Source organism: Ceratotherium simum, chromosome 38, assembly GCF_057802395.1.
Source record: "Ceratotherium simum simum isolate JZ-2026a chromosome 38, ASM5780239v1, whole genome shotgun sequence".
Taxonomy (NCBI): domain Eukaryota; kingdom Metazoa; phylum Chordata; class Mammalia; order Perissodactyla; family Rhinocerotidae; genus Ceratotherium; species Ceratotherium simum.
In genome coordinates this window covers 10,432,321-10,458,706 of record NC_141937.1, presented here as the reverse complement: position 1 = coordinate 10,458,706, position 26,386 = coordinate 10,432,321, and the positions used below count along the sequence as shown (strand labels likewise).

Below are 26,386 nucleotides of genomic sequence, written 5' to 3'. Positions count from 1 at the left end.
AACCACAAAGAGCAGCCCTAAGAAGCAGAGGCACAACTGTTGCCAACAACAGAAATCAAAACCGAAAACACAAGTAATTGAGGATTAGGAGAGGAACACCACCTTCTGTGCCCCGTGACGCGGGCCACGGGTGTTCGTCATTCCCAGGGATGAGACACAGATTTCATGATCAGCCATTGGCATCACTCTGAACGTTGAAGAGAAACTTCTTTTGTCCTCAGGTGGACAAAGCCCTGGGTTTCAAGGCCCCATTATTCACATCTGCCCTGGGTGCAGGCATGCCTGAAAGCTGTTGGTCTGGGGCAGCTGTCGAATTTATTATGTGAAAGAAACAGCACCTTCGTGGTGCCCTGAGCTAGACAGCCTCCCATCTTGTGCAGCCCTCCGAGGTGGCGCCGGCCAGCTGCACGAGATGGGTCTCTGGACCAGCAGCAGCTATGGACATGTTTAAGAGGAGTAACGGCCTCAGAAGGACCTTGTGGGAGGCATTCCGGAGAGGGAGGAGTCACTGGGCAGTGTGATTCTGAGAGGTGGGCCTGGAGGGGTGGGGACACCGGTCCTGTGCACCCAGCATCATTCCTCACTACCTGCCAGGACAATTGGCCTTCCATTCAGCACGTGGTTCTTGAGGACCTACTGTATGCTAGACCGTCTGCTGGACACCGGGAACAGGAAAGTGGGTAAGGCATGGTCCCTGCCCTGGAGCAGCATCTGGGGGAAGATATGAAAATAAATCCTTGTATTAGATGCACCAATAGAGGTCCCCAGTCTGCCCTCCAGCCTGTGAATACCACTAGCAGAAAACAAGTCTGTTTAGCTCCTGCTGCATCCCCAGCTCCCAGCGCAGGGCTGGCACCTAACAGCACAAAACAGAGGTATTGACTGGATGAATAAATGAGTTAAGTACAGTGAGAGCCCGAAGGAGGAAGTAGGGAGCTCTGCTTGCAAAGCGTTTCCACAAGAGAAGCTTGAACTGGACCTTAAAAGATGAGGATTATCTACACAGACAGCAGGATAGCGAGACCCAAGTGGATAAGACATCATGTGCTGATGCCTGGAAGGATGAAACAGCATTGCCTGTTCAGGAAACGCAAGGAGGCCACTGTGCACTGAGCGTGGGCTCTGTGCAAGACTGTGCTGCAAAAGAGAGAAGAGCCAAGTGCACGAAGACTTCATGCGCCTCACAAGAGGCCCTGAGTTTCTTCGTCAGGTTTGCACTTAGCAAGCTGGCTCTGAAGGCCATGAGGAGAGCAGACCAGAATGGGGTGGCCTCACTGTGGCCAGGAGACTAACAGCCCAGCAGGCCCCCTCGCTGACCCCTCCCCACGAGCCGTCTCTATTTGCTCATTTATGGATCCTCCACCGCCTGTGGCACAGTATTTTGCACATTGTAAATAATTCATAAATAGCTGATGACTTTCTTTTTTTTAGTTCTGTGGTCCTTCGTTCACTTGATAGCATAGCTGAGCTCTGAGTCCAGGTCTTCTGATTCTTCCATTTCTTTTACATAAAGAGCTCTCCAAATATTTGGTTTAAGAGTTTTTGGTTTTAGTTTAATTCTTAAGCTTCAGTTTACCATGTCTGTTGAATTCTAGCCTTCAGCTCATTTTGTATCAAAGGATTAATCTTTCAAAAGTGTACCTTGGAACTACAAGATCACTAGAGTTTGTCTTGAGGGCTAGAAAATACTCACTTTTTCAAGTCCTTGCCACTCAGAACTAGGCTTTTTTAGTAGTCGTTTTCATGTGGATAAGTTTGTCATCCTGCATTTTAAAATATTTTCCTTGGGGCCGGCCCAGTGGCACAAGCGGTTGGGTGCGCGCGCTCCGCTGCGGCGGCCCGGGGTTCGCTGGTTCGGATCCCAGGCGCGCACCGACGCACTGCTTTGGCAGGCCATGCTGTGGCGGCGTCCCATATAAAGTGGAGGAGGATGGGCACGGATGTTAGCCCAGGGCCGTCTTCCTCGGCAAAAAAAGAGGAGGATTGGCGGATGTTAGCACAGGGCTGATCTCCTCACAAAAAAAAAAAACAAAAATATTTTCCTTGACAATTCAGTCTTTAGACTTTTCTGATTAAATCAACACAAATATTGTTGGTTGGATTATTATTATTTTTAAACCTATATCTGACTTTCTAGCTTTTCTGAAAATGTTTGCCAGAGCTAAATAGATACAGTAGATTTCATGGCTGACATAAGGCTAGTGAGGCACCAGGTCATAATTAATTTAGGTCTCAATGGCACCCAGTTGGCAGCGGTAGAGATCTGACCTTCTCTTTGATGTGTTCAGAGCCAGTTATTTTTACCCTGTTGCTTAGGGAAGTACACAGCCACGTCGTCTCTTTGTTTTCTCCTCATTACAGAATCGGTTGAGATGCCTCCCACTTCCCAGGGTGAATGCTCTGGAAGCCCGGCGCCTCTCCAGATGCCTGCTGAACTTAGCACCATTTCACAGGGCAGCCCCCTGGGGTGCCAGGCAGGTGGGCACAGGCCAAGAGAGGGTGTCCTGCTTGGCAAGGCCACCCAGAGTCCTTGGGGTGGCTCCACAGCTGTTTAAATATTCTAAGTAGAAGGGTGTCCTCAGCGTAGACGTGAAGCAGAAAGGCTGTGTTCCTTCCTATTTCCCTGCCCTCCATACTGCCCTCTCTCCCTCAGGTGTTCCTGAACCCTCCACCCTCTCCTTCTACAGCCTGCTGGTGGAACTTTAATTTTCTAGGAATAGTAAATGGCTGGTAACTGCTCAAAATGTTCGCCCTACCAATGCGGTTGCTATTTTCACAAACACCAAAGCCTCAGGCTAAAGGGCTAGGGGCTGGTTTCAGGCCCCTGACAGCCTCTTAGAGAAGATTGGGGTAGAGGGGGAGGGGCCCCTGAAGTCCAGACGGGTGAGTTGTGGGAGTTGTGTGAGTGAGAGTAGCCCCGTGGTGGGGCAGAGGGTGCAGCTCGACAGACACCACTGGCTGATCCAAATCACCAAGTTCTCGTGTGAAAACGCTGGGCGGCTGGTGCTATTTGTGAAGCGGCCTCTTCATGTGGGTGAAGCTGTGGTCTCTAAGTTTAGTTCTTTATCATACGCGTGAGTGTGTTTGGGTACATAACAAAGAGGAATGTGGAGTAAGAGGCGTGTCTGATGGGTGGATGGGGAGTATCTACAGGCACCCTGGAGCAGGGTCCTCACACTTTAAGTGCACGAAGTCCAGAGGGATCTTGGTAAATGCCAGATTCTGATGCAGTAGCTCCCGTGCACAGCCGAGAACCTGTTTCTCTGACAAGCCCTCAGATGACACGGATGCTGCATGGACCATCCTGGAAGTGACGAGGCCGTGGAGCATTGGTTCTCGGCTCGGGCTGCAGATTCCCATACCTGCGGAGCTTTTAAAACTCCTGATGCCAGACTGCACCCCACCAATGAAATCAGAATCTCTGAGGGCGGGACCAAAATATCAGTAGTTTTGAAAGCTCTCCACATAATTCCTGCCCAGGTTGAGTTTGTGTGGGCGGCCTGAGTGGATGATGGGACTCATTCCTACCACTTTGGAAATTTACCAAAAGTACGTTGCAACCATTGCTGTCTGATAGTGTGTCCTTTAATTGGGTATGAATTAAAAAGAACAGCTACCGTTAACCTTACTAGCCCTGTTTTGAGAGAACACCATGGAGTTTCCCAAAATTTCCTCCAGCCACCAGGGTCTGCTCTGCTGTGTTTATCTCAGCTGAAGCCCTCACAGATATTCTTGCTGTTCTCCATCCCCCCGTGGCCTCCTGTTCTTACTGCACAGCTAGGTGCCCCAAATTCTTTCTGGCAGGTCCAACAGGGCTGTGAGGGGTCTAGATGAGAATACAACTGGATTTTTTATCTTCCCGCAGAGCATGGGTTCTCAACCCTGCCGCACATTAGAATCACCCCAGGCAACTCTGATTTAATGGGTCTGGGGCAGAGTTCATGCATTAGGGGAGCTCCCTGGTTGATTCTAATGTGAACTCAGGGACGAGAACCAAGCTGTATGAAACTTCAAAAATATATACATATTTGTATTCAACATTTGTAAAACCAGTCCTAAAAATTAATAAAAGATGCTGGTCAGACAATAAAATATAGGAAATTATTTTTTAAATATACATGAATGTAAATATACATTAAATATAAAAAATATATATATTTAAATCTATAGTCTACCCGCCCCCCCCCCCCCGCCCAGTACCCGGTATTTTTGAGAAGACCAGCGGGCAAAGTGGGGAGATTCTTGAGCTGGATTTGGAGTACACCATCTGAGAAGGAAAGTGTTGCCGATGTAAATATCACCCACTGTATTAATTAGGGCAGCGCTAGCTGCTGTGACAAACGAACCCCAAACCTTCAGCAATTGAACACTGTAGGAATTTGGCGCTCATGTAACAGTACGGCCCAGGGAAGAGGTCACAGGGGCGGCCCTGCTGTGCCTAGCCATGCAGAGCGCCTAGTTTGCGGCTCCAAGGTGGGAGGGGAGAGAATGGGCGGAGCTGGGGGAGGGTCCCACGGCTGGGTGGGGCCGCGTGTGCTCGCACCCCATTGGCCAGAGCTCAGTCACCTGGCCACTCCCACCTGTGTGGAATAGTAAGGGCAGCCCCAAGCACTAGCCAGGGGCGCGAAGGTTGCAAGACAGCCAGTCCTGTGGGCCCCAGGACACTTGTGTCTGGTGTCAGAAAGGTGCCGGTGCCCCGAGGCTGGGTGTGGGCACTGCACTTGGAAATGCAGACCCCGGGCCGCACTGGTGCCGGACCTGCAGAGGTTAGGTGCTCCGTTAAGGGTGTGTGCTCTTTTTCTTCTTTTCTCCACAGATATCGCCAACGGCACCAGTTCAGGGGGGTACCGCCCGCCTCCCAGAACCAAAGAAGTCATCATCAATGGCCAGACTGTGAAACTTAAATATTGTTTCACCTGCAAGATTTTCCGGCCCCCGCGTGCCTCTCATTGTAGCCTTTGCGATAACTGCGTAGGTGAGTAGAAGCCAAAATTGTCTCTGTTCCGCCTCTGACGCTTGTGCTAAATGTCTATACTGATGGAGTAGGTGACTTCCTTTGAATACACCTTGTGCTAAAGAGAGTCAGCGTGTGTGTCTCTTTAATCTTTCGAAAACAACTCAGTAATAGTTAATATTTCAAGGTATTTGCCTTCTGCTACGGATCCCGTTCACCAAGAGTTACCAAATCTCTTTTTATTTTTCCTTTTTACATCCTGCAACACCCCCTGTACCAGTACAATGACCTAGGCCTTCTCCTACCGAGCACACATACCAGAGTAGGGGTTCTTTGTTCCCCGGAGCTGCCAGATCAGCAGGCACTTGAAATAAAACCATTTCACCCCCATGTCCCTCCATTGCCCAAGGTGTTGGCGGCAGGTATAGCCAGATGTGCTCTGTGAAATTCTCCCAACTCCTCAGAGGGGCGTTTGCTGTGGGTTGCTGGAGAGGAAAAGAGGCAGAGGCCAGGAGACTTCCAGGCCTACAGTTAGGATCGTTCCTCTTCCCAGAGACCACCAAGACCTCCCCTCTCTGTCTCCTTGCTTCCTCCAGGACAGACTAGGAAACAGGCAGAGGGAACGTGGAGCACAGAGGTCCTCGCTTGTAAGACTTGGCTCTACTATTTGGCCACTACCAACCCAGCACAGGGTTTCTACAGATGATGTGGTCCCACCCCCTTGGAATCATTTGGCAAGCACTTCCTGTCGCCTCAGACTGAGAGCTGCTACCCACACCCACAGCCCATCTTCTTTCCCAGTCTGGAGCTTCTTAGAGATGAGGTTGGCGTGGAGATGGTGGAAGACCCAAGTTACAGGAAGTGAGCTAGAAAAGGATTCAGGCTTTGCCACACGGGGGAAGACCCACATTTCTTCAGTGCCACAGCCTGCCCCTAATAGAAATGACCAAGGATAATCCTGGGCAAATAGGCATGCAAGTCCTCTGTTAGCGCGTACCTGAAAGGATAGGACTCTTCAGAACAAACCTTGTTTCCCTTTGTAACACATTATCGATTGCCACCGCTCTTTCTGATCTGTTAGAATCTGAGGTCTCAATTCTTCTTGAGAAAAATAAAATGTTATAATGTGCTTCCTGCTGTGCAAAGCAGTTTTCCATTTATTTGTCTGAAATTTACTTTATCCTGAGTTTAATAATCTACAATTTGGCAGCAAGTCTGTGTTTTCTCTGTCAGGCCTTGTCTTGGTTTTATTAACTTAGAGAAATTACTTTTAGCCTTTGCCTTCCTGGCGGAACGGCATGGAATTTGGTTCAGTCTTTCCTGTGTAGAAAGTAGCCGATAGTTAAGAGCCTGGAATCTGGCACCATGTGGCCTGGCTGCAAATACTAGCTTTGTGACTTAGGCAAGCTACTCAAACTCTCTATGCCTCGGTTTTCTCATCACTACAGTGGGGGTCAATAATAGTACCTACCTCATAGAACACTTAGAATAGTGTCTGGCTTATAGTGAATACTCTGTAATTGTTAGCTGCTGTTACTGTTATTACCTGCTCCCTTGATATTTTTGATTGGCTTTCTCTGAACAATTTCTTGATCTACTCTAGCCCTCTGCAGGTGTCATGACCAAAACCACACCTGCTCCTCTCTGTGGGGGCAACCAGGGTTTCCACAAGGGCACCTGACAGCCTCTGTTTGATTTCTGACACCCTTCCTGGTGACCCTGGCCCCAGTGGCCATCCCATGCCCATCTTAAGGACACTTTTAAATCAAAGCAGCACAGTGGCTGAAATATCTGCAGGGGAACGAATAGTCTGTAAGGATTCTCAAGACCCTTTCTTGGGTTGTAATTTTGATGTTACGTGACGGAATATTATGGGATGGAATAGTACGTAACATACATTTTCACATAAAATCTTTTGTTGTTTTCGTGCCTTCTCCTGGAGCTCTAATGACTTATTCCAGTTGTGTGTATAGGTAGGGAGTTGTTATCTGCAAACTTGAAGAGGTTACTGGGCGCCTCCTTCTCTTTATCATTTGTAAAAATGTGTACCTGTTAGTAGACACCTGACTGTTTCTGTTTTTCATTTGTCAGTTGGTCTCAATACTCTGTTTCTTCTTTCTAGGCTAATTCCTAATCATGATAAAACTTTCCTCCTCACCTCATAGTGTTTTAAAATTCCCTTTGGATTATTGTAAAGCACTCTAAAAGTTCATAGAATTCTCTTATTTGTTCCCTCCATGGCCCATGGGTTTACATGTTCCTTAAAGAAAACTGATGAATTAGATGTAAAATACCCTTACCAAAATTATGTATCAACCCCAGTTAATGGTGTACTTCTCCTATAGCATAACTGTTTAAGGTAGCATTGTTTCTTATAGACACTACCCCCTGAGAAAATAAGAGCCATCCATCTGTAGTATCCAGGAGCCCTTCTGCAACCTTTCTAATAAATCCAAGTCACGGTGGCAATCCAGCACCCCGTGAACAAGCGTGGTGGTGTCCTGTAATTGGAGACAGACGCAGAAGAGCTGAGGGAAAGGAGAGGAAGGAGAGAGTTTAGGGGTGGCTCAAGAGGAGAAAAACTGGTCCAAGAGTACACTGCCAGCAGCTGCCTCTAAGCATCATGGGCTGGTCCTAGGGCTGGAGCACGGCAAACCCTGGTCAGAGCCCTGCTCCGTGGAGGACAGGTGAGATAAGCAGCATATGGTTGATTTAAAATCAAGCTACTCACAGCGCTCCTGGAACGAGCACACAGTGATTCAAACCTACATTGCTTTGGTTTTCCAGTTCATTTTGCTCCATTTGGGCCTTTGCTGTGACCCATTAGCAGACCAGCGAATTGGACCTTCTGCATTCAGGAAAATAGAGTGGAAAGCAGATGTCTCCAACTGAGACATGTAATTGCAGAGTTTGCCACTATTTTATTTTTAGGTAGAACGTTTTTATTGAAAGAATTCTACTTTTTGCAGCCAGGGGAAAAAAGGTAATGATGTGCTGACAGCCGGCGTTCGCACATGTGGCTTCCCTTCCCTTGTAATGAGTGGGTTTGGGTCGGTACTTTCTAGGCACACAAATAAATGTCACTTTGCGCTGGGAGAGGAGAGAGGAAAAATGCAGTTTCCCAGGCAGCTCAATAGGGTGTTTATCTGTGTTAAATAAGTTTGAAATGAGAGCAAAGTCGTCGGGGCTCTGTATTTTCAGTTGAGGACTGAGGAAAAGCTTTCTTGGGGAGCGAACTCTGCTGGGTATATAGAACCAGTGACAGCGTAGTGGTTAAAAACACAGCTCTAAGGACACACAGACCCATGACTGAATCCTGGTCCTGTCTTTGGAGAATATTGGAACCTGGGCAGGTTATCTGACCACCCCCAGCTGTTTCCACATCTGTTAAGTGGGGTCATCCTGGTACTACCTCATAGGTTTCTTTTAAGGATGAAGTGAGATACTGCCCAGCAAGCACCCAGTACAGACCCAGTGCTCACCCAGTACAGACCTGACTCAGGAAGTTCTGGCTGTTAACATTGTTTTCATGAGTAGCTGGAGAAATGCTGCCGTAGTGCTCCCAAATAACTAGATAGAATGAGATTCATCTTCACAGAGTGATAGCGTCACCTTATTTTTCTGTAATCTAGTAGGATTTGGATGATCTGCAATACTAGAAGTGAAGATATTCTCTCTCTCTGACTTTGTCTCTGTTTATCTCTGTTTCTGTCTCTCTCCACTTGTCTCTCTGTGTTACCATCAAATGCTCCTGCACATTAGAAACAGAGTATTTTGGGTTGTTTGTTCACCCAGGAAATCTTTTAAGTTATAAAATATTTTTAAGCAACCAACAGCTGGGGCAAGGAGACACCTCTGCTCTTTCCGATCCTTAGGATCCCTCAGATCATCAGCGTAAGGGTAACCGAAGGAGCTGGAAAGCAAACATGTGCTTGTGAGGTCCTCTCAACCGTGCTGTGTACATTCCAAAGCCCCAAGGGAGTCCCCTCCACATTTCCCTGACCAGGGTGGACCTTTTCGGGGAAGTCTGTCCGTTGGTGGGCTCTGGTCCTGGTCAGAATAGCTAGCAGCTTTCACTGGAATTGAGTATTTTTAGTACAACCCAAACCTGTACTAAAAAGGAACTTAGTTGAAAGTAATTTAATTACACAATGCAGACTAAATTAAGTTTGCTAAACACTGAGATGGAGCATTGCAAGCATTTGCAGACTGGCTGTACAAGAGTCCATCTAGCCTTGACCAGCTAGGAGGCAGCTTAGCTTGGAGGCAGAGAGGTGGCCTCTGGAGGCAACAGCCACCTGGATTTCAGACCCGCTGCCCTGTCTGGGCAAGGGGGACCCTCTCTGCATCTGCAATGCCACATCTGGAGGTGCTGTGAGGACGAAGAAGATGGTGCATGAAGCCCTCAGGCTGTGTCAGCCCCTGGGGAGCTCTCAGTAGCACCAGCCTCTCCCCTCACACAGGGGGTGCCCTGGTTCCATCTTCTCTATCCTCTTCTGTCCTTTCTGATGTGAGTGGCACAAAGAACCGCCAGACACCCTCTGCAGGGACTTAGTGTCCAGTGACTCTTGTTTTCGGAAGGGCTTTACCACCGTCTTTAAGATCCTTATAAACTCCCTTTCTCATTCCCTGCCTCTTGCTTGCTGTGCTCATTCTCTCCTGGGCTCCTTACTGCACACTCTCGCCCCTGCCCCACAGATCTCCCTCCTGTTGATCCAGCTGCTTCCTCTGTGATGTGGGTTTCTGAGCTCGGACTGCAGATATCTTGTCTGTGTGTACACTCTTCTGTTGCCCATATGAGCCCAGATACTGCTCCACAGTTTACTCAATATTAAGAGGTTTGGAATATCTGAGACTTGGAATTGCAGCTGCCTCCTGGTGTGGGATAGTACTCTGGAATTTCTTTTTCATTATTTGGGTATGGTGAGAGGGCTATTAATTTCCTGTAGGAAAGCCTATCATATGGGGGGAATGGAAGGAGCTGCATTTGTATCCTCCCAGGAATCAAAACAAATGGAGTTTTACTGTGCCTCTCTAGTTTCCACTATCCTTGCTTTTCACTGACATTTAATAAGCACCTATGTGTCAGGCACTGCGCTAGTATCTAGATGCATCAAAATAAAAGACTAGATACTAGCACAGTGCCTGATACTAGGGGACCAGGGATCATTATTAAGAACAGACCAAGAAGAATTCAAGGCAGAAAACATTGTATTTATCATATTACGTGGGTCAAAGAGAGTAATTTTACACTGGTAAAGAGTACAATTAAAAATTCAATGGGCTGGCCTCGTGGTATAGTGGTTAAGCTTGGCACACTCCACTTTGGCGGCTTGGGTTCGTGGGTTCAGATCCCAGGAGCAGACCTACACCACTCGTGAAGCCATGCTGTGGCCGTGACCCACATGCAAAATAGAGGGAGATTGGCACAGATGTTAGCTCAGGGCAAATCTTCCTCAACAAAAAAAAATTCAGTCATCAACATATATACACCAAATAACATTGCATCAAAATATATAAAGTAAAAATTGTTAGAAAATGCAAGGATAATGTGGTATAAATATAGTGCTAGTGAGAAATAGTAGTACCTCTGGTTTTAATGGCTCAGGTAAGCAAAATATAAATAAGAAAATAAAGGATATCAATATATAATTAATAAATATATGCTGAACTTTGTTTCTACAAAGTATACTTACCTTTTTTTAACTGTGGAACATTTACAAAAATTAATCATACTAGGCCACTAAAAGATTTCCAACTTCCTAAAAGCAGATATTTCACAGACCATATTGTTCAATGACACACAATTAAACTAGAAATCGGTCACTAAGATATAAATACACACACCTAACCAAGTGTAATATTTTTTTAAAAACTTTTCCTCATACCTCTTGGGTGACAGAGACTTCAAAACTGCAATTGTGGGGGCCAGCCCAGTGGCGTAGCGGTTAAGTGCGTGCGCTCCACTTCCATGGCCCGGGGTTCACAGGTTCGGATCCTGGGTGCACACCAATGCAGCGCTTGTCTAGCCATGCTGTAGCGGTGTCCCATATAAAGTAGAGGAAGATGGGCACAGATGTTAGCCCAGGGCCAATCTTCCTCAGCAAAAAGAGGAGGATTGGCATCGGATGTTAGCTCAGGGCCAATCTCCCTCCAAAAAAAAACACTGCAATTTTGGGGCCAGGCGCATGGCCTAGTGGTTAAGTTCAGCGGCCCAGGTTCTGTTCCCTGGTGGGGACCTACCCCACTTGTCAGTGGCCAAGCTGTGGCGGTGACCCACATACAAAATAGAGGAAGATTGGCACAGATGTTAGCTCAGGGTGAATCTTCCTCAAGCAAAAAGAGGAAGATTGGCAACAGATGTTAGCTCGGGGCCAAGCTTCCTCAGCAAAAAAAAACCCCAAAACACAAAATAAATCCCTGCAATTGTGGAATATGTAGAAAATGACAATAAGAACAATGCAAAATAAAACTCTATGCCAGTTAGAATTCTAAATTTTAAACACACAAAATGGTTAACCTACACCAAAGGGAATTATTTGGAATGCTATCAGGTAGCTCATAGAAATGCAGGAGAAGACAAGAGAGCCAGGCTCAGAAACCAGGAGGAGCCAGGGGAGGCTGGGTAGCTGAGCACGGCCAGTCATGCCTGCGAAACGTTGTCACAGGAGGCGCAAGCACCGCAAACAAGATGTTTGTTGCACCACCACTGAGTTCCAACTTTGCTGCTGCCATCAGCTTCAAACTGTGACCGTCTCTGCCTGCGAGAACCACGGGCTCTGGATGCAGAGATCTGGGTGGGAGCACCTGGGCCTGTTTCGCATCCACACCCAAGCAGCCAGCAAGGTGGGAGAGGGAACTGCCCCCACTTTCAGTTTCTATAAGAGGGTGGGGGGGTGGGGCCCTGCCTCCCACCTATTTTGGGATTCTCCCCAAACAGGAAGTTTACTTGGATGGTGGCCGGCCAATGAAATAAAAAGTTTTAAAAAGTCTAGTACAAAAACAAAACTGGACTTAGAAGCAAATAAATGAACACAGCACTCATCTCAAGAAGATAGAAAAAGAATAGCAAAATAAACTCAAGAAAAACTGGAAGAAATCAATTAATGACCTAGAAAACAGGAAAGTAAATATGATACTAGATCTAATTCTTCAGAAAATAAACGACAAAAATACACTCCGGTAAGACCAAAAGAGAAAATAACAAGAAAGTGGAAATAACAGATGCAAATTAGACAAATATAGGGGACGTTTTTTAGTTATTGGAAAGTAATTATATTATTTTGTATATAATATAACTCTATACCAATTGATTTGAAAATCTCAAAGAAACATGATTTTATGGGAAATCAGCCAAAGGATGAGTGGAAAATTTAATAGGCTACTAACAATGAAAAACTGAAAAGTTTATTGAAGAATTTTCCAAGAAAGATGCTGGACCTAGATAATCTTAGTTTCTATGCTCTGAATAGTGTTTCAGAGCTTAGAGCAAGTTGGACAGCTTTTCAGTTCATTTCGCCAAGAGAGCATAACCCTAACCCCAAAACCTGACAAAAATAACATGAAGGAAAAAAAAAGATTCTCATTTATAAATGTATGTAAAAGCCGACATGAAGACATAGCAAATTTAATCTAGCAGTATAATAAAAGAATTAGTCATTATGACAGAAACGTGTATTCCAGGAGTGCAATTATTATTTAATGTTACTAGATCTATTAATATAACAATAGGTCAAAGGCCAAAAGTATACAATCATGATAAAAGAAACTAAAAAGAGATTTAATAAAATTTGGCGCCTATTTCTAACTCTGAAATTCAGTAAACTAAGATTGGGAGGTGTGGTAGGCAGAATTTGGGCCTCCGTGATCTCCATCTCATGGTATTACTCCCATGGTTGTGTCACCTTAGATGGCAAAGGGACTTTGCAGATGCCATGAAGTTTACTAATCAATGACCTTAAAGTAGAGAGTGTATCCTGGATTATCCAGCTGGGCCCAATGTAATCACAAGAGCCCTTTAAGAGCGAAGATGGAGAGATTCCAAGCAGGAGGAGGATTCAGTGCACCTTGCTGGCTTGAAGATGGAGGAGGCCACGTGGGAAGGCCTTTCCTTCCTTCCAGTGAAGGAAAAGAATCCTGCACTGAGCTTGGAAGAAAGAGGATCTAGGCCCCCCAAGACCTGCACCCCCTGCCTTTACCTTGACCTTAGCCTGGTGAGACCCTGACCCCGGCTCCTGACCCACTAAAATTTCGAAGCAATAAATTCGTGTTGTTTAATGCCACTACATGTGTGGTATACTTTCTATGCAGCAATCGAAAACTAATAAAGAAGAATATTCCTTTAACATGAGTTTTAAACGGGAAAAAAAAGCTAACATTCTCTTTATAGTAAAATACTGGATTAGTTACATTAAAATTAGGATGCCCACTATCACTGCTAGTACTTAACATTTTTCTAGCTTTTCTAACTAATGCAGTGAGATGACAAAAATAAATACAAACAGATAACTATCAAAAAGGAGCAAACAAAATTATCACTTTTTTGTGGATAACAAAAACCAACAGTAACTACCAACAAATATTAGAACTAGTTTTTAAGTTTAGTAGGTTTGTTAGTCACCAAGTAAATACATTAAAATAGGTTACCATAGGGTCCGGCCCCGTGGCCTAGTGGTTAAATGTTCAATGCGCTCCGCTTCAGTGGCCCAGGTTTGAGGGTTCGGATCCTGGGTGCGGACCTACACCACTCGTCAGCCATGCTGTGGCGGCATCCCACATACAAAATAGAGGAAGATTGGCACAGATGTTAGCTCAGGGCTAGTCTTCCTCAAGCAAAAAAAAGGAAGATTGGCAGCAGATGTTAGCTCAGGGCGAATCCTCCTCAGCAAAAAAAAAAAAAAGAAAGGTTACCATTGATCAGGAATCACAATAGAAATCAAGATACATTCTCTCCACAAACTTATTTATAAGTTTAATGTAATTTGAGGCAGGGACAAGATAAAATAATTGTACAGTTCATTTAAAAGAATAAGCCAGCCATAATAACCAATAACAGTTTGGAAAAGGAAAAATACAAGGAAACGTGCACTATTAGATATTATGAAGTCCAAAGCGTGTTACCAACCCACAGATCAGCAACAGAAGGTGACTCAAGGGCCACACACACACACGTGTATATATGTATGTGTGTGAGTGATTTTTTCGTTGTTCATTTCTGTCTTTTCAATCTCCAAAGTGATCATTAAAATGCACAATTCTTGTTAAGAAGGGTCTTACAGTCTGCGGGGGAAGGCAGAGATCAATAAACCCAGCACAGGGTGGTAAGTGATCTGGAGAGGGGTCTTTGAGAACCCAGATTTCAACATGTAGTTGGTCCCTACACCAAGTCTTACAGCGTAAATGAGAGTTACTGGATAGAAGAAGAGCAGGAGGTCCAACAGGTAGACATCCCTGGCAGACTGAACGTAGGACAGAGGCTCAGAGACTTGCGGGGAAGAGCAAGGCATTCTGCCCAGCAGGATATTTGAAAGCATCAAAAGGCCAGTCTTCTGAGATACCTGGAAACTATTTACTCTTTACTACTCATGTGGGGGTTGCCCCTGGGCTTTCTGTAGTGGCACGTAGGCTGGGCTCTTCTGTTCCTGAGGGCTTCCAGCCCCTTCGTGTTAGCCTGTCAGTTTTTTCTTAGTGTCTAGAGTTTCATCCTTTCTCTTTGGTTTAAGCAAAAGATCCTGTAACTAACATTAAAAATATATCAAACAATCTAATTAATGCTTTTGGATCCAAGCCACCAGTCATGTCTTCACCCTCTCCCATTCATTGACCTCAGCCAGGCCAATAATCGTGTCCCCACCTTGACTGGGAATGAATTGATGTAGTCATGAGATCTTTTAGCTGGAAACAAACTTGGAGGTTTTTCTTTTCACAAATAATCTATTGTAGTGCACCGAGGGTTTAAGGAGACTCGCAAAATGACAGATAACTTCAAGGAGTGTTGCCATCATTGTGATGTAACCACACTTTGCAAGATTGTGGAGAGAGCCAGAATTCATTTCACGGCTGTTCACAAGACTGTTGTTTGTTCATAAAGGGTTTGATTCTTTGATATAACAAGCTCAGAACCAAATTTCCCAACCTCTGAGCAATATAAATAAGACCTTGGGGCATGTATTTTTGGCACTGACTTATTCCTGGTTTTGTTATAAGCAGCTCAAGTCCTTTTCAGAAAGAGATGGGGGTTTTAATTAAGTCATTCATTTTCAGTGATGTGGTCTTATTAGCTCAAGTGACAGGCACCAAAATTCCATGTAAGCTTTCTGACTCATTTGACCCTAAGATAACATTCTTTCCTGGAAGCCTTTTCACCTCCTCTTATGTCAACTTAAAACTCTTCCTGGTTGTCAGTAAGGTGTTTTTTATATTTCTGCCAGTTCTCATTTCCTGTCACTTCACTGTCGGTTCCCTTCTCCTGGGTCCCTGGCTGTCCCTCAGCTCTCCTCTCTGGTCCACTCCATCCTCCATGGAGTCTTCATGCTGTACCTGGCACCACCCTTTTGTTTCAGCCAGATAAGCCAACTCTTTCTCTGATAGTCTGTTTCTCAACCTGCTCTCCCCACAATAAGATCCCTCGTGTTCTGCTAAGAAGAATTTCTTCCAAAAAAATTAAAATTGAGAGTCTAGATGTGCTTTTGAAGCAATAACCAAAAGTCCATGAAGTCTTTCATCTTTCAGAAAAATTTACTTCATAACATGTTTGTTATAGATGTGAGTACATTTAAGATAGAAATTCCTTAAAATGGCATACCTGAGCCTGGGAATCTGCATTTTAGCAAACTTCCCACAGGATTCTTATGCAGTCAAGGCTGAGAGCCATGGGAACAGACTTTGACCCTCTCTGGTTTCACCCTCGAGGTCAGGCCATCTGGATATGTTGGGAGTTGCTCATCTCTCACAGAGAGCAGTGGCCAGCAGTGAGGCCTCCTACAGGAGGCGGCCACTTCCAGAAGGAGGTTGCTAAGGTCACTTGAAAAATTAATATCAATAAATAGCTACCTTATTTTGAGGCCTGTTTGAAGCCATGCATTATAAGTGTAATTTTACAGATGAAAACTCATCAATAAGGCTGCATTTCTCCTCTAACTCACCTTAGGGCCATCATCTCTCTGGGTAGCTGAGGTGGACATTGACATGATTGAAGTCCACGAAGCTACGTGGCTGTTCCAGGGCCCAGGAGTGGATGTTGAGAGTCAAAATGAGGAATCAGGCCATATTGTAGAATGCTTTGTAAAGCAAGAATTTACAACTAATCCCGAAGTGTTTATTCATTGGCTATTATGTGCAGATAGAGTGCAAAGAAGTATAAGACAGGCTTCCCGCCCTTGAGAAGTTTTCTGCCTACTCGTGAAAAGTTAACATCATAAAGAAGTATTTGACAGGGTTGTAGCACTCAGGATATTTAGTCTGACCTTAGGATGGTCATGTTAGACCAATTCCCGTAATGGGGAGAGATGGGAGGAAAGGCTGGAAAAATTACATGGCAGCCACGCTGAGGCCCTTGGATCCTGTCTAAGAAAGAGAGACTAGACTCATCCGCTAACGCATAATGCTTGAACAGGAAATTGAGATGGTCAAAATTTGGCTGTAGGAGGACTAATCTCACACCAAGTGAGTCGATGAGATGTATTAGTTAGCTATTGTCTAGTGATGCCGTTTAACAAACACTCTTCAAAATCTCAGTGGCTTTGAACAAATAGCATTCCCTTTTCCCGTGTGCCTGGGGGTCATCTGGAGCAGTTCTGGGGATTTGGTTGGGCTTGGCTCCAGGCATCACTCAGGCTCAGTTTTCTCCTCAAATTTAATTCTGGAACCCAGGCTGAAGGGACAGCAGCTGCCAGCAGCATGATCTCCCCATGGCGGGTCACTGGACCACATGATGGGGTACCAAAACATGCAATCTGTCTTATAGCCTCTACTTAACGGCCAAGACTCCATTGACCAAAAAGGCACATGACACTGATCATGACTTGTCAGTGGGGCAGGGAAGGATACTCCACCTCAAGAGGGAGAGAAGTGAGTATTTGCTGAAGGAATTCAGTCTCTCACATGCAAGGAGACTTGAAGACTGAAGACCAGTTACTTTCTAAGAAGCAGTTGTATATCTACTTCATCTTTTTAAAACGTAGGGTGCCTTCCAGTGGGCGCCTAATAATCAGTTGTTTATTGATTTGCCTAGAATTGCCTAGAATTGAAATTTGCCTCCACCAGCAGATTTGGGAGTTAGGGAGACAGAGGATGAAACGTACTCACCAGCCAGCTGCTCTCTGTTGGATGTTAAACAATAACTGTTTCACAGAATTCCACCGTTTGTGGGAGTTGGGCAGGACTGAGCTGTTAAAGGCTAGAAACTGGGATAGTGAACAATAACCTGTGTGCTTTAGTTCTGAAAGCTTAATACAAGTTTGTACATTTTTAAAAAAAAAGCTATGAAAATAATGTGGTGTGTTGGAATAGGTTAAGTTTTATTTTATTTTTAACAGTTTGAAACGTATTTTAAATAAAGGACTAATTGAAATGGAAAGATTATATTGGGATGAAGGAAGAAGAATCATTTATTTAAAAATCTAATAATGTAGCTGTGAAAATATAATTATTATCTTTTTTGGTTAAAGAAGTGAAATGGATACATAAAAACAATTTATACTAGAATAGGTCTTTTGTTTTTATGATACCATTACACACATATGTATGGCTTTTCTCTTTTGGAGGTAGTTCTATATATGTTATCTCATTTGCTCCTCACAACCAGCCTGAGCATTAGTCTGAGTGGAAAGCATCACCCCCATTTGACACAAAATTCAGGTTCAGAGAGGGCAGGGGCTCCCCCACGATCAGATAACAAGACTGGCAGCTAGAACTAGCAGGCAGACCCCAACCCCTGTGTGAAAGTTCATAGACCACAGACTTAGAGCAGAGAGAAATGCAGCTGGCCTGGAAGCGAGCAGCAGGTGGACAAGTAAGATTTTAACACGTGAGAAAGGATAATAAGTTCCATGCCAGTCTAGTGGAAATGCATTGTTCATCCAACACTTAGTGTCCACCATGAGTGAGGCTCTGAGCCTGGGCCCAGGGCTGGGGTACAGCATGCGGGGAGTAGGAAGGTGAATCACTTATGGTCACCAGCCTTTAATAGCTCATAAAGGCTCCAGGATGAGAAGAGAAGGTAAGTGTCTGGCATGGCCTTGTTGGGCCCATGCAAAGTCATAAATAAGCTCAACGTGCTAGTTATTCTCCCAGGATTATCATGAACTTAACAAGACAAGATATATGTGTAAGAACTTTAAATTTTTAAAAACCTCTCATAGAGGCATATGAAGATTATATTACCCTCCTGAAATTATACTGCCTGCACATCCGAGTTTTCAATAGAGCAGAGGCTGTCTATACCTTGGATTGGGCCTTCTCCTCCTCAGGGCTCCCACGATCCTTTCAGATCCACGGGGAGAGTTTAATGAGGTGAGCTGCATACTTGAGTCAGAAGGTACCAGAAAGCTGATGGAATACACCAAGTTGAGGGGAAGCAGTGAGCCCCAAACATGAGGAAAAGTTCATTCATCTACCCAGATGGCCTGGACGGAGCAAGTTCCCAGAAAGGCCCAGAGAGGGAGCTCAGTTGCTGTGAGGACAGACTGACCAGGACCGTGGCCCTGTTGCAGAAGTCCAGCTTACTCCATGGGCCTGACTCACCTCCAGGGGTGTGGCCTGACCGGGAACCAAGACTCTTGCTTCTGGGGCTGGCTGAGAGCAGAGGTTCCTGACCTGGGCGCCATGGATGGAATTTCGGGGTGTCCATGAAATTGGATGGGAAAAACAATTACATCTTTATTCTCACTAACTTCTAAATGAATTTTAGTGTTTCCTTCTGTTAAGAATACGGGTGACAAACCACGTTAGTAGTGTTAGTCACCACTAGAAACCACAGACATTTTCATGTGACATTCCGGTCGCTGCAGAGATCTCAGAATAACGTTTACACTTGTTACTACTTCAAAATCACGGTAGTTGATAAACCATAGTTCTTGTTATTTAGCATATTAATAAATAAGCTTGTATTTTATTATGTCAGAATTTTACACTTATTTTGAAAACATTATTTTGAAAACATTTATTTATTTTTGATATCTTTTGTCACCTCGTGTATTTTATGTATTTAAAAACATTCTGGGAAGGGGCCATAGGCTTCAAGAGACTACTGACGAAGTTTGTGGCACACACAAAAAGTCAGGAACCTCTGGTTAAATCTTGTTTAGACTCTTCAGTTGTTAGAAAATAGATTCCTTAAGATGATAGGTAACATCTCCTTTCCACTCCACCAGAGAGTTTGTGTTGATTTTTTTTTCAAGCAATATACAATAACATTTCTTTCAAGAATGCCATTTTTAAAAGCTCTTTTTTAAAAAAAAAGAAAACAAACTACACTGGGCTCATTCTTCTTCTTCCTCTCTTTCTTCCTCTTTCTCTCTCAACCCAAACACAAGTGTGCAAAACACACACACACACACATACACACACGGTTTCCTGAGGGTGGGCGGGCAGGCCTGGACGCCCACCATGTGGCCTGCTTAGCCTGGTGTTCAGGCTGCTCTGAATTCTTGGTTGTTTTCTGGGAGCTTTTGTTTAATCCTTTCATTACAAAGAAGGGAACAGAGTGGCAGGATGGGGTGTGTGTCACTGGCTGTTCCAGCTGCTGCCCCCCCCGCCACCGCCCCATGTTCTTGGGTAAACAGAACCCATCTTAAAAATTCTTTAAAAATTGTTGAGAATTCATTCTTTCCCATTGTTCTTGTCTCATTCCCTTTATGCCACTGAGAAATATTGGGAAGAAAAGAACCCTTGGTGTAGTTAAAGATATTAAAACTTTCCCACAAAAGATGATACAGTATTGTCTTAAATTTAAAGCAAAGATTGTTTCTAAGCCCCATGTGGATTTTATAATGGTTTGTATCCCATACTTTTCCATTGAAAGCTGGGCAAACTAAGATGGTGTTACAGAGTATATTCTTGGCTCTTATGAGTTAAATTCGCAAAAATATCATAATAGTGTGGTATGCCATTTATCATAAGATAAAAGTAACCAGTTTTCCACCAAGTGGTTTGTGCCTGAAAAACCATTGCTTATTACTAACTGATTTATGGGTTTGTTTTTCAGTAAAATGAACTGAACAAAAAAATGCATTTTTTCCATCTTTGATCATGCTGAAGCTTAGCTGTAGGACAGGAAGTGGCCAGCTTGTGTGCCTGGAATTATTATCACACTGAGCTCAGGGGAGCGGTGAGCTTCTAGGGGAACAATCCTTCAGGGCTCTACACATGGCTCTGTAAGCAATTCATTCATTCGCCCTTGAAGGAGTATCTACTGACTATTGATTGTGTGTCAGGCTCCGTGCTGGGTAGGCACTGGGGAAACAATGGTGAATGTGATCAACATGGTCCTGCTCTCGAAGAGCTTAGCGGTTCCTACCAGCAACACAGGTAGATGAACAGACACCCGTGGCACAGGGAGGCAAATTAATATGGGGAAAGTAGAGGGTCATGTGGGAGCATACAAGAGAGATTCCTCACCCAGAGGAGGGAGCATCCAGTCTGAGACCTGAAGGAGAGTACTGGTCATCAGGCAAAGTGGGGCAGGCGAGTAGAAAGACATGCTGGGCAGGTAGGACGATGACCTGTGCAGAGGCCCAGGACAGGAGACAGCAGGCTGACCCCAGGGACTAGAAGTGGCTGATGTGGAGACTAGGCAGAGAGGGCTGAAATGAGAGGCAGAGGTAAGCAAGCAGACACCTTCCAAGCCCTTCTAAAGAGTTTCAATCTTATCCTGAGGGCAGGGGACAATGGAGCGACCTTATCAACTGTGTTTCAGAAACCGCCCTCTGTCTACATTACAGGGAGTAAACTGGATGGTGACAAGTGGATGGGTGGGAAGGCTGTTGCCCCAGGGCGGGGACAGGGCACCATGGCCCAGACTAGGATAGTAGCCATGGAGATGGAAAGACAACATGGATGGATTCCAGAAATATTTCAGAGGAAGAACTATCGAGACTCAGTGCTTCCTTAAATTCATGGAGTTGGGGCAAAGAAGAGTGAGTGAGTGATCCCTCTGTCTCCTGAGAATATGATTATTTCCCCCATGTTAAAAATTAATGCTTTTAAAGAAAAATAGAGTTCATATAATTTAAGTGAATCCTGACGTGGTGACCTGAGTCTATAAAGTACGTAACTCAGTTTAACCGCCTGGAACCCTTTGGCTCTTGGTCCAGAACTCGATCTGCAGCAGCTTAAACACGAGCACCCAGAGCCAGTGAAGTCAGCTCCAGAGAGCCAGACCTGAGCACCACGTATGTCCAGCTGGGAATGGTGGGTTGGTGTCCATGAAGTCAGATGCAGAGAAGGAAAAAAGAAGTACTAGAAAATAATGGGAAAAGAAATACAGAAGGGAAAGGAGCAAGAACAGCAAATGCCAAGGGGAAGCGAGAGGTAGTGAGGTAGATGGAACAACAGTGGTCCTGGAGCCAGAGCCTTCCAAGGGCTGGGAGCAGGCAGTGCTGGGATGGAGGAGCAGGCCGCTGGCTGGGAGGGAGGCGCTCCTCACACGGGGCAGGGCTGCTCCAGGAGCTGCCGAGGAGGCCGGCCAGGCCTGAAGGGTAGACCCCACAGTAACTCGGCTCCCTTAGTCCAGAATGTCTCCCCATTGCCAACGTGACCTCTCCTCTCTTTTGTGCAGCTCTTTAGAGTTTACAAGGTGATGTCATAAAGAGCATTAAGAATTTTGCGCTGAGTGGGGGGGGTTGGTTAATGGTCTTAAACAAAAAGTGCTATGGTATCTACTACTGAAGAATCCATTTTCAATCCTGCTTTAAGCAGTAAGTGTCTTTCCCCCTCTCCTGGGGCCACTGGGTAGAGAGCAGAGGAAGTAGACAGGCACTGAGGTAGACACAGTGCCCAGAGGAGGAAGCAGATCCTTCCAGAAAGCCCACAGATAACGACAGACTGTCCGTGGACAAAGGCTGGACTCTGGGCGAGAGTTTAAACACAGGAGAAACGAGAGCCTTGTCTCAGGATGTCAGGGGGCAAGCAAGGGGACCCCAGAGGTGGTTCTAGGGTGGACCAGGGCCCACTCTCCTAGACTTTCCGGCTAAAAGTCACCAGCAGTTCCCTGGAGAGAAAAAACTGGGAAACAACATCATAACACACTTTTTTAGAACTTTTGCCCATAACTTTGTAGGGTGAATCATCATAGTTCTCATCCCAGAGGGGGCTTCAGACATTCCCAGCAGAGTCCTTTGTTGACATCCTAGAGGCCCCAGGATGATGTTGTCTACAGACAGGTGAACTGGGTAGATCCTCCCTGGGTCAGGGATCTGGACCTAGAGTGGGAACAACCACATAAACTGCCTGCCTCCATGAGGTATTGACCTTATTTTTTCCAGCAGGTCACACGTTTCACGTTCACATCAGTCATGGCATGGGCCTCACAGCAGCCCCATGAGGCAGGGATGGAGGGAGGGCTCGCACACCCATATGAGAAAAGGTGGGCGAGGTTGGCCCACACCCTGGGAAGTAGGGGGCTTACCCCCCAGATGCCTTTCAGAGCGTCCTTGTCTGGGACCCTGCATTTGGCAGGATTGGAGTCCTGGTTTTGTTGGTGTGTCGAGGACAGAGCCATCCCTGGGGGACAGACCTCGTTAGCCGAACTCTCACACTGAGTGTGCAGAGCCAGGATGCCAGTGTGTTCATTTTCAACCAATGACTGTGTGACTCACTGCCCCAGGGACCAACCCTTTCTCTGCCTCTGGTCAAGCTACTTGGGCAGCCAATTCATAATCAGAATGCCAATTTATAAACATGGAATGAGAATTAAGTAGAACCCTGCATGGCCTGCCCTATGGGGCTTTCTGGATACTTCAGTCTGATACTCTTATATAAGACTGGGAGCCATTTCTATGTTCACTTTAGAAAAATGCTTTCTTAGAAGACTCTAGTAATTTAATAATGCATTTAAAGTAAATTTTAAAACATATGTCTTTTCTTATTCTGTGCATTTATTATTTTAAAATTGTTTTCGACAAAAGAAAGAGACTGCATGTCTAATGGGGTATTTTGGAAAGCGCATCCCCCACCAACAGGAAAGTCTTAGCAGAATTTCTGGGGCCTCCAGGCAGATATTCAAGGTATCCTGGATTAGCGCCATGAAATTCAGCCACAGTTCTATTGCAAAGGTAAAACTGGACCTAGGCCAGAGGAGATTGATCTCCGGCCTTGGGTTTTATTTTTATCTGACCAAGATGTGCTTGCCTCCTTTCTGCCTGTAATTGTCAAACTGCAATAAAAATACTTTTATTCGATACCTAGAAAAGCCACAAGCAATTACTTCATGAAAGTCTGTTTCCGTTTGTCTCGCTCTCGCCATATGTGCATCTTTCTGACTTGCTCTGTCTGCCTTGATCTGTGTGGGGGTCCTGGCTTTGTGTCTCCGGGGAGTGTGTGTGCTCATCTCTGAGTCTTTCTCCCTCTATCTTCCCAAAGTCTGTCTTTCTCTCAAGTTTATGTTCGGGCTCAGACCTCACCTCAGAGCTCCAGACCTGCAGATGCACCTGCTCTTCAGACATCTGCACTTGGGGAGCTCAGAGACATCCCGAGTGAGTATTCCCCCGTGATCCCCACCTTGATGAGTGCCAACACTGATCATTGGTTGCACAAGACGAACATCTAAGAGTGGTATTTGACTCCTTCCTCTCCCATGCTTACCTAACCCATCACCAGGTTCTGTATGTTTTCTTACTCAGTGGATCCCAGCTCCATCTGTGTCTGTCTCTCCCTTCGCATTGCCATGACCAGCTGCAAGCTACCATTATCTGTCAGCTTGCCTGGGCAGGAGTCTCCTAGTGGACCCCCACCAGCCACTCCTCTCCCCATCCAATCCACCCTCTAGGAGTCCAAACAGAATCTGATCACATAACTCCTCTCCTTGAAAGTGCTTTCCTGCTAGTGGCTAGTAGAAGGGAGGTCAAGATCCTCGGTCTACCAGATCTGCGCCCTGCCCACGTCCCCAGTTCCGGCTGGCGCTACACTCCTCGCTGCCTGGGCTCTGGCCCCATTGGCCTCCTCTCAGTTCCTGGAGCAAGCGACAGTCCTCTCTGTTAGCTCCTACCCACCTTGCAGGGAAGACTCAGGGCAGGTTCCTCAGGGAAGCACGCCCCTCCCACGGCTTCTGTACTCTGCCTTAACAGTGCTGACCAGTTTGTCATGATACACTGCAGGCCTATTTGGTGACGATCTCTGCCCCTGGGGTGTAAGCTACAAGAAAGCAGACCTTGTCTGTTTCCCTTGCCGTGTTTTCCCAGCAATCAGCACCTTGCCTGGCATCCAGCTGCTCAGTTAATGTTTACTGCAGGAGGGAGGGAAGGAGGAAAGGAAGGGTAGGGAGAAAGGAGAAAAAGAGAATTGGAATTTCCTCTGGCTGTATCTACCTTCATCTCTCTATTTCACCCTTCTCTCTTTAAAAAAATTGCTTTTTTGGTTCTATAACTAGGTTAGTGTCCTCAACTGGAACAAAAAAGTTTCCGTGCCCAATCTCAACTAAATAAAACTCACAGCCCACACCCTGAAACCTCCCAGCAGTACAAATGAAAAATTTGTATGATGATACAAATGATAAAAAATTTTTAAATTAAATCTAATCAGGAACTAGTAACCTTGATGTGGTTCTGGGAGGATGGAAATGACATAATTGAAATTATACATATGTTTATTCACTCAACAAATATTTGAGGGCCTGCCAAGTGCCAGCTACAAATTTGAATAAAGCGGTAGCTTTTTTTCCCTCTGCAACTCACAGTAAGAAATGCATTTTACATGGGGATCCAATATACACAAATACTTGGATAAAGTTTCATGAAGCAGAACACAACTTGACTACAGATGTCTTGATATTTTCTATTCTACTCTTTCTTTCTTTCTTTCTTTTTTGGTGAGGAAGATTGGCCCTGAGCTAACATCTGTTGCCAATCTTCCTCTTTTTGCTTGGGGAAGATTGTTCCTGAGCTAACATCCGTGCCAGTCCTCCTCTATTTTGTATACAGGATGCCTCCACAGCATGGCTCGACAAGCAGTATATAGGTCCACGCCCAGGATCTGAACCTGAGAACCCAGGGCCGCCAAAGCGGAGTGCATGAACTTAACCACTACATTACCGGGCTGGCCCCATCATTTTTTTTTTAATGCTGGTCATGACCAACTAAATTAACTTCATGACCCACTCCTTGAGCACAGGCCTTAGTTTGGAAAACCCTGAATAAAGCGTAGGTTCTTCCCACAAGTAACGCAGCTCCCATTCTGTGTAGGCAGGTGACTGCAGCAGTTATGCAGGGCGAGCACAGTGCCAGCCCCGAGCGGGGCTGGGATTTTGGAGCGTGTACCTTCAGGAGCTGAGTATGGCACAGTTAGCAATAGGCAGGCACATTCCTGTCTGCCTTCTTAGAACAACTCAACTTGAACACTAGTTGTTGAAATTAGTTACTTAGATTTCAGCAAACCAAACACATAGGTCAACTGTTCTTAATGGGGTCTAAGAACAAGCTTCCAGAAGTTGTATGTAAACTGCTGTGTGTGAGTGCGTGAGGACGGGGCGACCAGAGTTTTCATCAGATTTTCAAAGCATTAGGGAATAAAGAAAGGTTAAGAACTACTGCCCTAGAGGTTATAAAACAGAGTTTCTGGTATTCATAGAAAACAATAGATGAGCGGATAGACAGTTTTAGCATTTGCTGCCTCTCCCTCTTGTGTCCTCCATCTCATCCTTCTTCCTTTGTTAACCTCATTCCCATCACACCTTCATCAGGTCGGTCTCACCCAGGCTAGCAGCACCTAAGAGCCCTCTCCCTACCCAGCCAGCTGATCTGAGCTGGGTAGCTCTAGCAAGTATCAGCCAGGAGAGTTTTTTCCACTTGCCCAAGGCTCTCCATATGGAATGGGATGTTGGCATACTGTTAAGTTTAACTCGCAGTGAATCACAACTTCCTCACTGTACTTTGCTCTTAGAAACCCTCTGTAAATTCTTTCAGACAACCCAGTGGAATCTCCAGCCATTAATTTGCCACAAATTAGGAAATCACATTCCCAGACCATAAACCTATGGCAGTTAACAGGGCTGGCTTTCGTGGGTGTTTAGGAACCGACATTGATTTAATGCTCTGCTGTTGCCATCTTGAAATTCTTAATGATTTTTAAATAAGATGCCATATATTTTCACTTTGCAGTGGCCCCACAAATTACATAGCCAATCCTGACCATTAGATAGGAGCTTTGGCCTGTTCTTTTGAGCGCCTTTGTTTAGAAAAGTAATTAAAGATGCGCTGACTAGACCATGGTGACTCAGTG

The 26,386-nt window shown here is 45.4% G+C and overlaps 1 protein-coding gene across 1 annotated transcript in view; it reads left to right on the top strand.

Annotated features, from left to right (window-relative positions):
* Positions 1–26,386, top strand: part of ZDHHC14 (zDHHC palmitoyltransferase 14) — a 279,190-nt gene that overhangs the window by 203,761 nt on the left and 49,043 nt on the right. Inside the window, 1 exon segment of the mRNA XM_087425093.1 lies at positions 4,817–4,975. Within this exon segment, the coding sequence (XP_087281219.1) occupies positions 4,817–4,975 (159 nt within the window).